This window comes from Mesocricetus auratus, unplaced genomic scaffold (assembly GCF_017639785.1).
Source record: "Mesocricetus auratus isolate SY011 unplaced genomic scaffold, BCM_Maur_2.0 Super-Scaffold_100007, whole genome shotgun sequence".
Classification (NCBI taxonomy): domain Eukaryota; kingdom Metazoa; phylum Chordata; class Mammalia; order Rodentia; family Cricetidae; genus Mesocricetus; species Mesocricetus auratus.
In genome coordinates this window covers 58,609,202-58,624,063 of record NW_024429191.1, presented here as the reverse complement: position 1 = coordinate 58,624,063, position 14,862 = coordinate 58,609,202, and the positions used below count along the sequence as shown (strand labels likewise).

Below are 14,862 nucleotides of genomic sequence, written 5' to 3'. Positions count from 1 at the left end.
CAGAGAAACCCTGTCTCGAAAAACCAAAAAAAAAAAAAAGAAAAAAAAGAAAAAAAGAAAAAAAAAAGAAAAAAAAAAAGAAAAACAAAACAAACGAACAAAAAACCCACAAAAGGTCTTGGGTCTTAGGCATTACATAAATGGGACCACTTCAGAAAAAAAGGTACTCAGTATGTACATGGTCAAGTTCCCAGCATTGAAAATAGAAAACAAGCCTTTAATCCCAGCAGTTAAGAGGCAGAGGCAGGCGGATCTCTGCAAGTTCGAGGCCAGCCAGGTCTAGATCGAGTTTCAGGATAGCCAGGGCTGCACAAAGAAACCCTGTCTCTAAGGAAATGAAGGTTAACAGCCACCAAGAGTACGTCTAGCAAAGTTAAACGACCCCAAAATGTCAGCCAGTGCTTCCCCCACGCCTACCTAGTGTCTCCACCCTGTAACCATCACTGACTATGCTGATGATCTGATCCAATTCACTCTCACATATATCCTTTTGCCTGACTGCCCTCCTCTGACTGGACCAATGTCCCTGTCTTGCTATGTAGTCCTCAAACCCACGAATCTCCTGCTTCAGCCTGCCAACCCCTGGGATTATAGGAACATACTGGTTCTCAAGCATTATTGTATGTTCTAATCACCCAAGACTCTGTCAGAGTCTCTAATTGAGAGGGTCTGGGTGCCTTAAGACCAGTCCTTTTATCTATTTATTTGGGGGCTGGACAGACAGCTCAGCAGTTAAGCACACTGGCTGTTGTTCTTCCAGAGGACCCAGGTTTGACTCCCAGCACCCACATGGTACCTCACAACTATTTGTAATTCCTGTTCCAGGGGAATCCGATACCTTATCCTGGCCTCCATGAACACAAGGCTCATACATGATACACAGATATAAATGCAGGCAAAACACCTCATACATAAAATAATTTTCTTAAAATATTTATTTGTGCTGGGCATTGGTGGCACATGCCTTTAATTCCAGCACTCAGAAGGCAGAGGCAGGCAGATCTCTGTGAGTTCGAGGCCAGTGTGGTCTACAGAGCCGAGTTCCAGGACAGCCTCCGAAACAATACAGAGAAACCCTGTCTCGGAAAACCACACAAAAAAAATTATTTGTTTTTATTTAATGTGTATAAATGTTTTGCCTGCATGTATGTCTATGCACCACATAAGTGCCTTGTGCCCACAGAGGCCAGAAGAGGGCATTTGCTGCCCTGAAACTGAAGTTATAGACTGTTGTGAACCATCATGTGGGTGTTGGGAGCTGACCTTCCTCCCAAATCACAATCTCGGGCCCTACCTGGACTTGCCATTTCTTCACTGTTTGTTTGTTGTGTGTGTTGTTGTTGTTCTTGTCTCGCTACGTAGTCCTGGCTTGCCTAGAATTCACTATGTAGAGCAGGCTGGCCTGAAACTCGCAGAGATCCACCAGACTTTGCCTCCTGGGACCTGGTGTGCACTGCCGCAACCATTGGATTGCCATTTCTGGCTGTGGGCCTCCCTGCCACCTTCTCTCTCACTGTGCCCTGCTAGTGTATGTTCTCAGCATCTGAAAGGTTCATCTCCTACATCTCATTCTGCCTCCCTTAGATCTCTGACTTACTACAAAGTGGAAACAGACCAAGACAAACAGCAGCAGAAGCAGCAGCGCAGCAGCAGCAGCCTAGCAAACCCATGATGAACTGCGGGGTAGGAATAGTGAGCAGAGCCCAAAGGGCTGGGTGCCACGCTGGAGACTGCAGAGGTGACTTGAGCCATCTCACCTTCCCACTGTCATGATATACAAAGAGATTCCTGGTGTGACCCTCTCTTCTGTAGGTGATCTGCAGCCCATGGGGATGTCCTATCTTCTCTGTCTGGAAGGTGGCATTCAAGTCCTTGATGTTGATGACAGCCTTTGGGGTTTTACCCTAGAAGAGAGAAGGACAATTCTCAAGATACTGATGGCAATAGGTGCCTTATTGTCACCTTTGCCAAGACCTTTAATACAAACAAGCCCCCAATACATAGCCCTGGGTTGTTCTAATAGCCAAAGGCACAGCTGTCCTCCTGCTGCCTAGCCACACTGGCCCCTCGGAGCTGGAAGCAGGTCTAGAAACCATTCGCTTTGAATTTTTCACACATTTTAGCCACAGAAACTTGCCTGGAGTAAACCAGCCACTGTCGTGAAATAGAAATAGAAGCAGTCGTGGGGGCTCAGAGCACACCTGTCACACACATCCTCTGTGCCTGATCCTTGGGCTCTGACACATGGTGGAGAACTAAATGATACCAGAAAGGAACCCTGACCAGAGACATGATGATTCCAAGCCCCCACACCTGCAGGAACCACGTTGAGTCCAAAACTTTTTCAAACACAATTTGAAAATTCCATTCTTAGTCACACTTGGTCTCATGTCAAGTGCTCACTAGCCAGCTAACACCCATGGCTATGAGACCCAGACAGGGCATACACAGAATACTTCATCACCAGGGAAATGTCTATGGAACATCTCTAGAGGGAAACCTGGTCCTACCCATTAAAATGTTGATGCGATGACTACTGTTGTTGCGTGTGCCTGTGGGTGTGTGTGTGCCACGGAACACATGAGAAAGTCAAAGCACAACCGTCAGGAGTCAGTTCTCCCCTCCCATCATCTGCTCCAGGACATGAACTCAGACTGCCAGGCACTCACACCCACTGGGCCGTCTTCCTGACCCGAGTGTGTTGTTTGACCTACAGTTTGCATCTAAGAATCTACTACAAGGAAATAGCTGCGTGACTATGCAGACATGTGTCAAACCATGTTTGCTATAGGATTGTATAGGTAGCAAAAGGTCTGGGGAATGTACCATAGTGATAGATTGTTTGCCTTGCATGTCCAGGGCCATAAATTCAATCCCAGCACCACAAGCATGCACATACACACCAAACACACACACACACACACCACAAAACAAGGGAAACAAATTAAATGTTATCAATTATAATGGGCTAAATAAACCACATTACAGGCACACAATGGAATACTACAGAATTAAAAAATTGGCCAGGCATTGGTGGCACATACCTTTAATCCCAGCACTTGGGAGGCAGAGACAGAGGCAGATGGATCTCAGTGAATTCCAGGCCAACCTGGTCTACAAAGTGAGCTCCAAGTCAGCTAGGGCTGTTACACAGAGAAATCCCGTCCTTTTTGGTTTTTCGAGACAGGGTTTCTGTGTATTGTTTCTGAGGCTATCCTGAAACTCGCTCTGTAGACCAGGCTGTTCTCGAACTCACAGAGATCCGCCTGCCTCTGCCTCCCAAGTGCTAGGATTAAAGGCATGCGCCATCAACGACTGGCAGAAACCTTGTCTTGAAAAACCACTACCACCACCACCTCCAACACCACCACTAATAATAATAATAATAAAGAGCACATGCCTATACTCCCAGTACTCAGGAAACTAAGATTAGAGTTCTGAGTCAGGCTGGGCTCTAGAGCCAGATGCAATTTCAAAATAAAACAATGAGATGGCTCAAAGGTTAAGAGCACTGGCTGCTTTTCCAGAGGTCCTGACTTTATTTTTTTATTTTTTGGTTTTTCGAGACAGGGTTTCTCTGTGGCTTTGGAGGCTGTCCTGGAACTCACTTTGTAGACCAGGCTGGCCTTGAACTCACAGAGATCCGCCTGCCTCTGCCTCCCGAGTGCTGGGATTAAAGGCGTGCGCCACCACCGCCCGGCGAGGTCCTGACTTTAATTCCCAGCAACTACATGGTGGCTCACAACCATCCGTACTGAGAACTGGAGCCTTCTTCTGGCATGCATATATACATGTAGGCAGAACATTGTATACATCATAAATAAATAAATCTTTAAAAAAAGAAAATAGGGCCTAGGATGCAGCTCAGCGTATACCACCAGTCTATCTGGGCAGTGGTGGTACATACCTTTAAGCATTCAGGAGGTAGAGGCAAGTGGATCTCTGAGTTCAAGGCCAGCCTGGTCTACAGAGTGAGTTCTAGAACAGCAAGAGCTATGCAAAGAAATCCTGTCCCAAACAAAACAAAATTTCCTATCAGGTGGTGGTAGAACACATCTTTAATTCCAGCACTCAGAAGGCAGAGGCAAGCAGATCTCTATGAATTCAAGACCAGCCTGTTCTACAACGTAGATTCCAGGACAGTCAGAGCTGTTACATAGAGAAACCCTGTCTTTAAAAAAAAAAACAAGTACTTCCAAAAAGGTTCCCCATCAGTATTATTAACATGAAAAATTATTCATAATATCTATTAGAGAGTAATACCAACTCCTAGAACAATAACTATATCAGGAACCTAAATAACCAGGTGGTGGTGGGGCACATCTTTAATCCCAGCACTTGAGAGGCAGAGGCTGGTGGATCTCTGTGAGTTCAAGGCCAATCTGGTCCACAAATCAAGTTCTGGGACAGTCAGCACTGTTACACAGAGAAAGCCTATCTAAAAAAACAAAACAAAAATCACATAAATATGCATATTATAATTGCTATGTTATTTACAAACACAATAAAAATATACAGTTATATTTATATTCTGTCTCTTTTTGAGTCAGGCTCTCACTATGCAGCTGTAGATGGCTTCAGAGTCACAGAGCTCCATCTTCTCTGTCTCCTGAATATTAGGATTAAAGGTGTATGCCATCATGCCCAACCTTCTTTCTAACTTCAATAGAAATATGACAACACCAGGATGGAAGCATGGCTCAATGGCAAAGCATTTATTGCTGTGGAACAATCTTTGTACACTGTGAATATGTCTTACTCTCATTGGTTTATAAAGAGCTGACTGTCCAATAGCTGGGCAGGATGAGACTGTGAGGGAGAGCCAGACTAGGAGGACACTGGGAAGAAGAAGGATGGAGTCTGAGCAGCAAGGAGACACCATAGATGCAGAGTGAGCAAGATGGAAAGTACATACATGAGGTAAATGATCCTTGGGGCAGCACACAGATTAATAGAAATTGGTTAATTTAAGTTATAAGAGCTAGTTAAAAACCAAACCTAAGCTATCAGCCAAGCATTTATAATTAACAATAAGTCTCTGTGTAGTTATTTGGGGAGTGGTTGGCAGGAAAGAAAAGTGCACCTACATATGTTGCCCAAAGTGAAGCACTTACATCCACATATGTCCCGAGAAAGCTTTAAAAATGTTCTAAACACGCAAAAATGGGGGCAAACACAGCTTTCTATTCTCACGTCTCTCATGCCGGCCACAGTACAGAGCCAGCCACCAAGTACCATGCACTAGCACCATTCACTAAACTGAGCAGTGCTGGTGGCTGACATAGCAACTTAAGATTCATCTCACATGCTCAAAAACAATATAAATGCTCAGCAAAGACAGATCCAGGTTGAAAAAAACTCTAAACAGCTTATAGTATGTTTAAAAATATACATAGACTTGTGAGAGCAAAGACAAAGGCTATATAGTCATAGATTTTAAAAAATGGTTTAAAAATAATAAATCCTTTAAAAAGGAATAAAGTAATAAAAAACAAGGCATGTAAAGCTGGAAAACATGCTGGGCAGTGGTGGCACACACTTTTAATCCCAGCACTCAGGGGGCAGAGGCAGGCAGATCTCTGTGAGTTCAAGACCAGTTGGTCTATAGAACTAGTTCCAGGACAGCCAGAGCTGTTATACAAAGAAACCTTGTCTGGGAAAAAAAGATGGAACATACAGAGAGTCTGGATCCTGTAAGTATTGTGTTGTCTTTAATTTTTTTGACTACTAATAAAGGAGAGATAGCTCCTAAAAGACATTTGGTTATGAAAGCTGCAAGATTAAATCAACTTACATATTTAAAAAAAATACCTTGACTTCAAAATGGAAGTCAAAAGGTGTGTTGCTTTTGGGGAGAGGCTATGCTTTTATTTCCACAGAAAATGAGAGGCTGTGGATTCATTTTTTTGTTTTGTTTTGCTTTTTTTGAGACACAGTTTCTCTGTGGCTTTAGAGGCTGTCCTGGAACTCAGAGATCCACCTGCCTCTGCCTCCTGAGTGCTGGGATTAAAGGTGCCACCACCTGGCAAATCTTTTTTTTTAAAGGAAAAGAAAGAAAGTAAAAAAGAAATGTTGAAAAAGCAAGTTGTCAGACCTTAAAACTGCAGGTCCCCACTTGTACCTGGAGGGCTAACACCCTTCTCCCCAAACACTTTTCACTGTCCTAGACTGGAGCACACCAGCTCAATCTTCTAGCACTGCCTGTTCCTCTAGGAAAGCAACAGAGGAGATACACAGACCAAAAGCCTCAAGTGCAAGCCAAAGAGCTCAGCTCTTACCCCACTGGTCGGCTGCTCCTTCCCATTCACTTTGTCAGAACCTTTTGTTTTTCTGTTCTCTGATACTGCACTGCCCCAAGGTTCAATGTCATAGCTAGTCTCCAAATGTCCTCACCATTTCTTTCTCTCCCAGGAGGCCCCAGAAGCTCTACCCATAACGATGTGAAATTGTACCCTTTCCTTTAAGCAAGGCTGGCTGCAGGACTTCAAGTGTTTTGCTTCTGTGTAAATATGTGTGTCACATGCACACACCTGATGTGGCAGAGTTTAGAGGAGGGTGTTGAATCCCTTGGAACTTGAATTGTTACGTGTGGTTGTGAGCCATGATGTGGGCGCTGAGAACCACACCAGGGTCCTCTGCAAGAGCTACAGTGCTCTTAACTGGGGAACCACTTTTCCAGCCCTTTTTTAGACAGGGTCTTGCTATACTCCTCAGGTTGAGCCTGGAGGCGGTGAAAGCACACCTTTAATCCCAGCGCTGGGGAGGCAGAGGCAGAGGCAGATGGATATCTGTGAGTTCGAGGCCAGCCTGGTCTACAGAACAAGTTCCAGGACAGCCTCCAAAGCTATACAGAGAAACCCTGGCTCAAAAAACAAAACAAAACAAAACAAAATACTACCCTAGGCTGGCCTGGAACTCACTATGTAGATCAGGCTGTCACTTTTGTTTAGAAAACTGCTTCAGGCTGGCGGTAGTGGTGCAAGCCTTTTATCCCAGCACTCAGGAAGCAGAGGCAGGTAGGTAGGTCCTTGTGAGTTCCAGGTCAGGCTGGTCTACAGAGAAGGTTCCAGGACAGCCAGGACTGTTACACAGAAAAAACCTGTCTCAAAAAACAAAAAGAAAAAAGAAAGAAAGGAAACAGACTCTATTCGATAAAGAAACCTGACCTAGCTGTGTGAGGGGTAAGCTTAGTGATACAGTGCTGGTCCAGGACACACACATCCTGAGTCCAATCGCTAACATCACAAGTAGAAGAGGAGGCAATTGTCTGACCACAGGGCATCCTCAGGGCACTGTGCAGGTGAGGGAGAGTTCTGTTTTATTTTATTGTTTAAATATTTAGCTAGTAGTTAGTTTTGGTTTTTTGGGACAGGGTCTCTCTACACAGTCCTGGATGTCCTGGAACTCACAATGTAGACCAGGCTGACCTCTGACTCACCCACACCTAACTGTCTCTGCTTCCTGGGTGCTGGGATTATTGTCACAAGCCACTTTGCCCAGCCTCATTTAAATGAATAAGTAATATATGTACATATATCTCAACAAAATTGTTTTTGGCCAGGCATGGTGGCATACTCCTTTAATCCCAGGACTCAGGAATGGCTCTCAATGGTCCAAGGATATCCTAATATACACATCAAGTTCTGGGTTAGTAAGAGCTGCATAGTGATACTCTGTCTCAAAAAGAAAAAAAATAGAGAATAACAACAATGAAATGGACCAACAGAAGTGATTTCAAGTGACCACAGTGTGGTTACTAGCAGACTGGATTGACAGTAGCCAAGGAAAAGTAGGAGAATGTCATGCTTGCCAGGGCTGAAGTTCTCCATAAGACAAGGGACTGACTGTCCACAACGGCCTTAGTGAGCAGAGGAAGCACAGGCAGCCTGGTCTCTTACCTCCTCCTTGGTGTAATACTTCAGGAGGCCTTCTCTTGCCAGAAGGACAAACCTCCTTCTCAGGAACTGTGCATTGTCGCGCCCCCGCTTCCACAGGAACACTTCCCGGTCACCTTAACCCCCAAGGGCGAGAAGAAGTGAATCATGAAGTCAACATAAATCAGCTAAAGAGTGCCTCAAGGTCCTGGGTATAGGAAGAGCCTCCACATGCCACTCAGATACAGCCAATCTAACTGGGTTGTTTCAGGTGCGGGACATGGAGTCCTATCTGGGGCCAACTTTATATAATTTCAGTCTCCACCTACTGTGCAAAACCTTCCTATCTTGACTCTCCCTGAGGTCAGTCTGCTTCAGTGCAAGCCAGATGTGGCAGGGCCTGTAATCCTAGCACTTCAGCTGAGGAAAGAGAGTGGTTATGAGTTTGATGCCAGTCTTAGCTACATAGTAAGACTTTGTCATAAGAAAGAAAGGAAAACAATGTTGGAGAGATGGCTCAGCAATTAAGAGCGCTTGCTCTTTTTTTTTTTTTTTTTTTTTTTTTGGTTTTTCGAGACAGGGTTTCTCTGTGGCTTTTGGAGGCTGTCCTGGAACTCACTTGGTAGTCCAGGCTGGTCTCGAACTCACAGAGATCCGCCTGCCTCTGCCTCCCGAGTGCTGGGATTAAAGGCGTGCGCCACCAACGCCCGGCCTGAGCGCTTGCTCTTGCAGAGGACCTAGTACCCACATGACTTCTCACAACCATCCATAACTCCAGTTCTAGTGGACCAAACAATCTCTTCTGACCTCTGAGGGAAACAATTGTAAATATAACGATGAAGTTAACTTTTTTTTTTTGAGACAGGGTTTCTCTGTATAACAGTACTGGCTGTTCTGGAACTCACTTTTTTTTTGTAGACCAGGCTGGTCTCAAATTCACAGAGATCCACCTGCCTCTGCCTCCTGAGTGCTGGGATTAAGGGCGTGAGCCACCACCACCTGGCTAAATTAATTCTTTGTAATTTCGAGCCAGCAGTGGTGGCACTCAGGAGGCAGAGGCAGACAGATCTCTGAGTTAGAGGCCAGACTGGTCTACGGAGTGAATTCCAGGATAGACAGGCTATACAGAGAAACCCTGTCTCGAAAAATGAAAACAAAACAAAGAATTTTTTTAATTTGATATAAAAGGAAAAACAAAGAAGAGAGAAGGGTTTGGAAGGAGAGAAAAGAAAAATTCTTTTAAGAAGGCCAAGTGTCTTTCCATATAAAGTTGATTATTGTTTTCTCAAGGTCTGTGAAGAATTGTGCCAGAATTTTGATAGGGATTGCATTGAATCTGTAGACTGCTTTTGGCAAGATTGCCATTTTTTTTTGGTTCTTTCAAGACAGGGTTTCTCTGTATTGTTTTGGAGGCTGTCCTGGGACTCGCTTTGTAGACCAGGCTGGCCTCAAATTCACAGAGATCCGCCTGCCTCTGCCTCCCGAGTGCTGGGATTAAAGGTGTGTGCCACCAACGCCCGGCGCCTTGCACAAAACTTAAGTCAAAATGGATTAAAGACCTTAACATAAATCCAACCACACTGAAACTCTTAAAAGAGAAAGTGGGAGATACTCTTTAACAAATTGGTACAGGAGACTGCTTCCTGAACATAACACCAGTAGCACAGACACTGAGATCAACAATTAACAAATGGGACCTCCTGAAACTAAGAAGCTTCTGTAAGGCAAAGGACACAGCCAACAAGACAAAAAGGCAGTCCACAGAATGGGAAAAGATATTCACTTATCCCACATCTGACAGAGGGCTGATCTCCAAAATTTACAAAGAACTCAAGAAGCAAGTCTACAAAACACCAAAGGATCCAATTAAAAAGTGGGGTGCAGAACTAAACAAAGAATTCTCAATAGGAGAGTCTAAAATGACTGAGAGACACTTGAGAAAGTGCTCAACATCCTTAGCCATCAGGGAAATGCAAATCAAAACAACTCTGAGATACCATGTTACTCCTGTCAGAATGGCTAAAATCAAAAACACCGAAGACAATTTATGCTGGAGAGGATGTGGAGAGAGGGGAACACTCCTCCACTGCTGGTGGGAGTGTCAACTTGTACAGCCACTTTGGAAATCAGTATAAAGATTCCTCAGAAAAATGGGAATAAACCTACCACAAGACCCAGAAACTCCACTCTTAGGCATATATCCAAAAGATGCCCATTCATACAACAAGGGCATCTGCTCCACTATGTTCATAGCAGCATTATTTGTAATAGCCAGAACCTGGAAGCAACCTAGATGCCCCTCAACTGAAGAGTGGATAGAAAAAATGTGGTACATTTACACAATGAAGTACTACTCAGCAGAAAAAAAACAATGGAATCTTGAAATTCGCAGGTAAATGGATGGCACTAGAAGAAACCATCCTGAGTGAGGTAACCCAGTCACAAAAAGACAAACATGGTATTTACTCACTCATTTATGGATTTTAGACATGGATCAGGATAGTGCCAGTCTGCACTTCCACTAACAGAGAGTCTGGGAAACAGGAAAGAACCTAAGAGAGATATGCATGGTACCCCAGAGAAGAGGAATGAGGCAAGATCTCCTGAACAGATTAGGAGCACGGCGATAGGTGGGGGGGGGGGAGTAGGAACCGGGAAGAAGAGATGGGGAGAAGAGGAAGAGAGAATAAGTCATGGGGAACAGGAAGGTTGAGTGGGGGGAAGAATAGGGGAGAACAGGATGAGAAATACCAGAATAGAGGGAGTCATAGGTTAAGAGAGATCTGGCACCAGTGAGACCTCTAGTGATCTAAAGGAATGGCACCAACTGGCAACTAAGCAATAGTGGAGAAACCACCTTAAATGCCCATTCCTGATAATGAACTTGATGTCTACCCTATATGCCATCCTAGAACCTTCATCTAGTGACTGATGGAAGCAGAGGCAAACACCCACAGTTAAACACTGAACTGAATCCATGGAACCCAGTGACAGAGAGAGAGGAGCGATGAGCAAATTGGCAAAGAATGGGCTGGCAAAACCAGCAGAGACAGCTGATCTGAACAAAGAGAGAGCTCTTGGACCCCAGACCGACAGCTGGGAAGCCAACATGGGACTGATCCAGATCCCCTGAGTGTGAGAGTCAGTGAGGAGGCCTGGGCAGTGGATCGGTATTTATCCCTGGCATACAGACTTCGTGTGCCCATAACACAAAGAGGGATGCTCTCTCAGCCTGGACTCTTAGGGGAGTGCCTGGACCCTGCCCTGAGTGAAATGACAGGCTCTGGATATCGCCTATGTGGAAGGAAGTGGGGATAGGGTGGGAGGCTGAGGAGGATGGTGGGGGTGATGAAGGAGGAGGGGAGGGAGAGGGAACTGGGATTGACATGTGAAGCAAGCTATTTAAAATTAAAGTAATAAAAAATAAAGAAAAAAAGAAGACCAAGTGTCAAGAAACTGGACTGGTTTGAAAAAGGTCCTGGGATGTGGTTCAGCTGGCAGAGTCTCTCATAGCCTGCAAGACACTTTGGCTTTAACACACAGTGCTGCATAAGGTCAGTTGTGGGGCACATGTCTGTATCCTAACATTCAGAAGGTAGAGGCATGAGAATCAGGAGTTCAAGGTTGTCCTTGCCTATACAGTGGATTGAAGGCCAGCCTGAAATAGATGAGATCTTGCCTCAAAAGAATGAAGTGTGTGTGTGTGTGTGTGTGTGTGTGTGTGTGTGTGTGTGTGTGGTGGTTGTGATGGTGGTGGTGGTACACACCTTTGATGCCAGCACTCCAGAGGCAAAGACAGATGGATCTCTGAGTTTAGGATCAGCCTGGGACACATTAAGAATTTTAAGCAAGTCAGGAATATAGAGTGAGACCCTGTCTAAAAATTTTTATATTATGCTGGGAGGTGGTGGCCCACACCTTTAATCCCAGTACTCTGGAGGCAGATCTCTGAGAATCGGAGGCCAGTTTGGTCCTCAAAGAAAGTTCCAAGACAGTCTCCAAAACCTACTAAGAAACTCTGTCTCAAAAAACCAAAAAAATTTATATTATATAGATTATGTATATAATTTATATAAATTATGTATCTCAGAACTCAGGGGCAGAGGTAGGAAGATCTCTAAGTTTGAGGCCAGCCTGGTCTACATAGATCCAGGTCAGCTAGAGCTACACAGAGAAACCCTGCCTTGTAGAAAAAGAAAAGAAGAGTAGAAGAGTGACCTCAAAGCTGGGCGTTGGTGGCGCACGCCTTTAATGCCAGCACTCGGGAGGCAGAGGCAGGCGGATCTCTGTGAGTTCGAGACCAGCCTGGACTACCAAGCGAGTTGCAGGACAGCCTCCAAAGCCACAGAGAAACCCTGTCTCGAAAAACAAAAAAAAAAAAAAAAAAGAGTGACCTCAAGACACTAGTGTGAAGAATAATTTACATTCCGCAAATCCTGAAAGCTTTGTCCTTTCAAGCCTTGTCCTGTGGGCAGTGCCAACTTGAGCATGAATGAAAAGTGCTCTGGGTCGAGGGCCATCAGTGAGGTTTGCCCTGCATGAGTGTGGAATCGGAGACTGGAATCTAGCTCAAGCTCCTCCCAAAGACTGCCCCCCACCTTTCATTTTTCTAGAGATCATTAGAACATAGACCTCAACACATCACGATGGTTACTTTAGGCTGCAGAGATGACTCAGTGACTGAGTGCACTGGCTACCCTTCCAGATGACCCAAGTTCAAATCCCAACACCTACATGACTCAAAACTGTCACAACTCTAGTTGCAGGGGATCCAATACCCTGTCCTGGCCTCTGGATGTATTGCATACATGTGGTACACATACATACAAGCAGACATCATAGTAACTTTACCTGGGGGTGAGACAGCTTTCTCATTAGCCATAAATTCCTGTCTTTCATATTTAGCTCGAATCCATTGTTCCTTTAAGACCCTAAATAGAGAGAACTTTTGGTCAGTTGTGTCTGCTGCAGTGACTTGCCAAGACCCTACAGGGGAGGTTGGGGACAGCCTAGTGGCTGCCACCTCAAGCTACCCAGAGGTTCTCAACCTTAGGATAGTTAGCATCGGTGCTAGGTGATTCTCTGTGGTGGGGGTGGGGGCTGTCCTGTGCTTTATGGAAAGTGTGGCAGCACCTCTGGCTTCTACTCCTAGATTCCGGGAGCTTCTACTTTCCAGGAGACACACCAGGGAAGTTTGTCTTCTAGTGGGTTGAGAAGTACTGCACTGTCCCTCAGTAATCTATGTCAATGATGAAGATATGAGCTCCCCTGATGGGCGTTGGTGGCACACGCCTTTAATCTCAGCACTCAGGAGGCAGAGGCAGGTGGAAATCTGTGAGTTCGAGGCCAGCCTGTTCTACAGAGTGCCAGGATAGGCTCCAAAGCTACACAGAGAAACCCTGTCTGGAAAAACAAAACAAACAAAGAAACAAAATATATGAGCTCCCTAGACAATTACCCATCCCCCAATATCCTCCCCCCCCAAATTCTCTGCTTGTGAACTTGAGCCAAAAATATCCTGGACCTGCTGATGGGCCCTGAGCCACCACACTGCACAGAACAGACTGATGAGTGTGTCCCAGGCTGACCTACGTGGCCAAAATAACTGAGAATGACTTTGAACTCATGATCCTCCTGCTTCCACCTCCCAAGTGCTGGGATTACAGGTTTGTGCCACCATACCAGCTTTATGAAGCTCCGGGGGATCAAACCCAGGGCTTTAAGGATGTTAGGTAGGCACTCTACCAACTGTGATGCCTCCCCAGACCAAATTACTAAAGAGATCTAAATTTGGGAAATGGGGCAGCAATATACCTGCCTTCCTTCATGCTGTTGAGGAGGGTAGTTGTTGATTAAAGGACTCAGCACCATACTCAACACACAGTAGGACTTTTTGTGTTATTGACAGGGTCTTACTATGTAGGCTGGTCATGAACTCACTGAGATATGCCTGCTTCTGTTTCCAGACAGTTAGATAAAGGTGTGCTTCACAACAACGTTCTCACAGTAGGTCCTTTTTTTGTTTGTTTGTTTGCTTGCTTTTGGAGACAGAGTTTCTCTGTGTAACCCTGGCTGTCCTGGAACTCACTTTGTAGACCAGGATGCCCTCAAACTCACAGAGATCTGTCTCTGCATCCTGAGTGATGGGACTAAAAACATGCACCACTACTGTTCAGCTCATAGTAGGTCCTTAATACTAACATTAACCAAATGTTATTCTTGGTGCAGCTGAAAACAAGCTTATTTTCATTTTTTTGTTTCTTCTTATCTTTTCTAGGTACATATTTCAAAGGTTAGCTGATAAAATGCCCTGGGAACAGGAATGACCTGGAGCTGTGAATCTGACCTAAGCAGGTCACTTGGAGCTCTGGGTTGCCCTGGGCTGTTAGGGGTCAAAGGAACCAAAAGTTAAGAGACTAGCTGGAAGTCCTCTCTGGGTCATCCTGGGACATGTAGCATGAACCTGCAAGTAGATTTGCTGTCAGCTGCAGGTAGAAATCTGGCTGAGAGAAAGATGGAGGGACAAGTGCCAGGAGAGTATATGAAGACTGTGGAAGAAACACACCAGATGCTCAAGAGATCCGCCTACCTCTGCCTCCCAAGTGCTTGGATTAAAGGGATGCACCACCACCACCTAGCTTTGGCCATGGCCACCTTCTTATAGCTGAGTAGCAGTAGAGTTGAGGGGGATGGACCTGAGGCCTTCTGCACATAGAAATATGCTTCCCTGTCTCTCCACATGGCATCAGTAGCCCTTGGGTCATTTAACTGCAAAACTACAGAACCACCAATCACAGTTATGCATCGGTGCAAGGCCTGAAAGCACCATGTTGAGACTGGTGGTTCAAATGCAACTGTCCAGCCAAGCTTGCATGAGACTGTGTTTACCTAGATGTCCTCTTCCTGAGTACACAGGACACTGTCTGACGGCCCTGAATGAGGCCAAGTCCCTGAGAAGGAGGCCCAGGTTCAGAGAGTCAGCCTTTCA

General features: G+C 45.2%; 1 protein-coding gene across 4 annotated transcripts in view; it reads right to left on the bottom strand.

Annotated features, from left to right (window-relative positions):
• Adap2 (ArfGAP with dual PH domains 2) overlaps window positions 1–14,862 on the bottom strand; it is a 30,608-nt gene that overhangs the window by 11,913 nt on the left and 3,833 nt on the right. For all 4 annotated transcript variants that reach the window (XR_005878335.1, XM_005076982.4, XM_013118275.3 and 1 more), the window contains exons 4-6: window positions 12,726–12,805; window positions 7,899–8,011; window positions 1,758–1,904 (exon numbers count right to left, since the gene is read on the bottom strand). Coding sequence is in view for 3 of the 4 variants with exons in the window: in XM_005076982.4 (XP_005077039.2) it covers window positions 1,758–1,904; window positions 7,899–8,011; window positions 12,726–12,805 (340 nt within the window). In the remaining variant the exon portion in view is untranslated. The remainder of the gene's footprint in view (window positions 1–1,757; window positions 1,905–7,898; window positions 8,012–12,725; window positions 12,806–14,862) is intronic.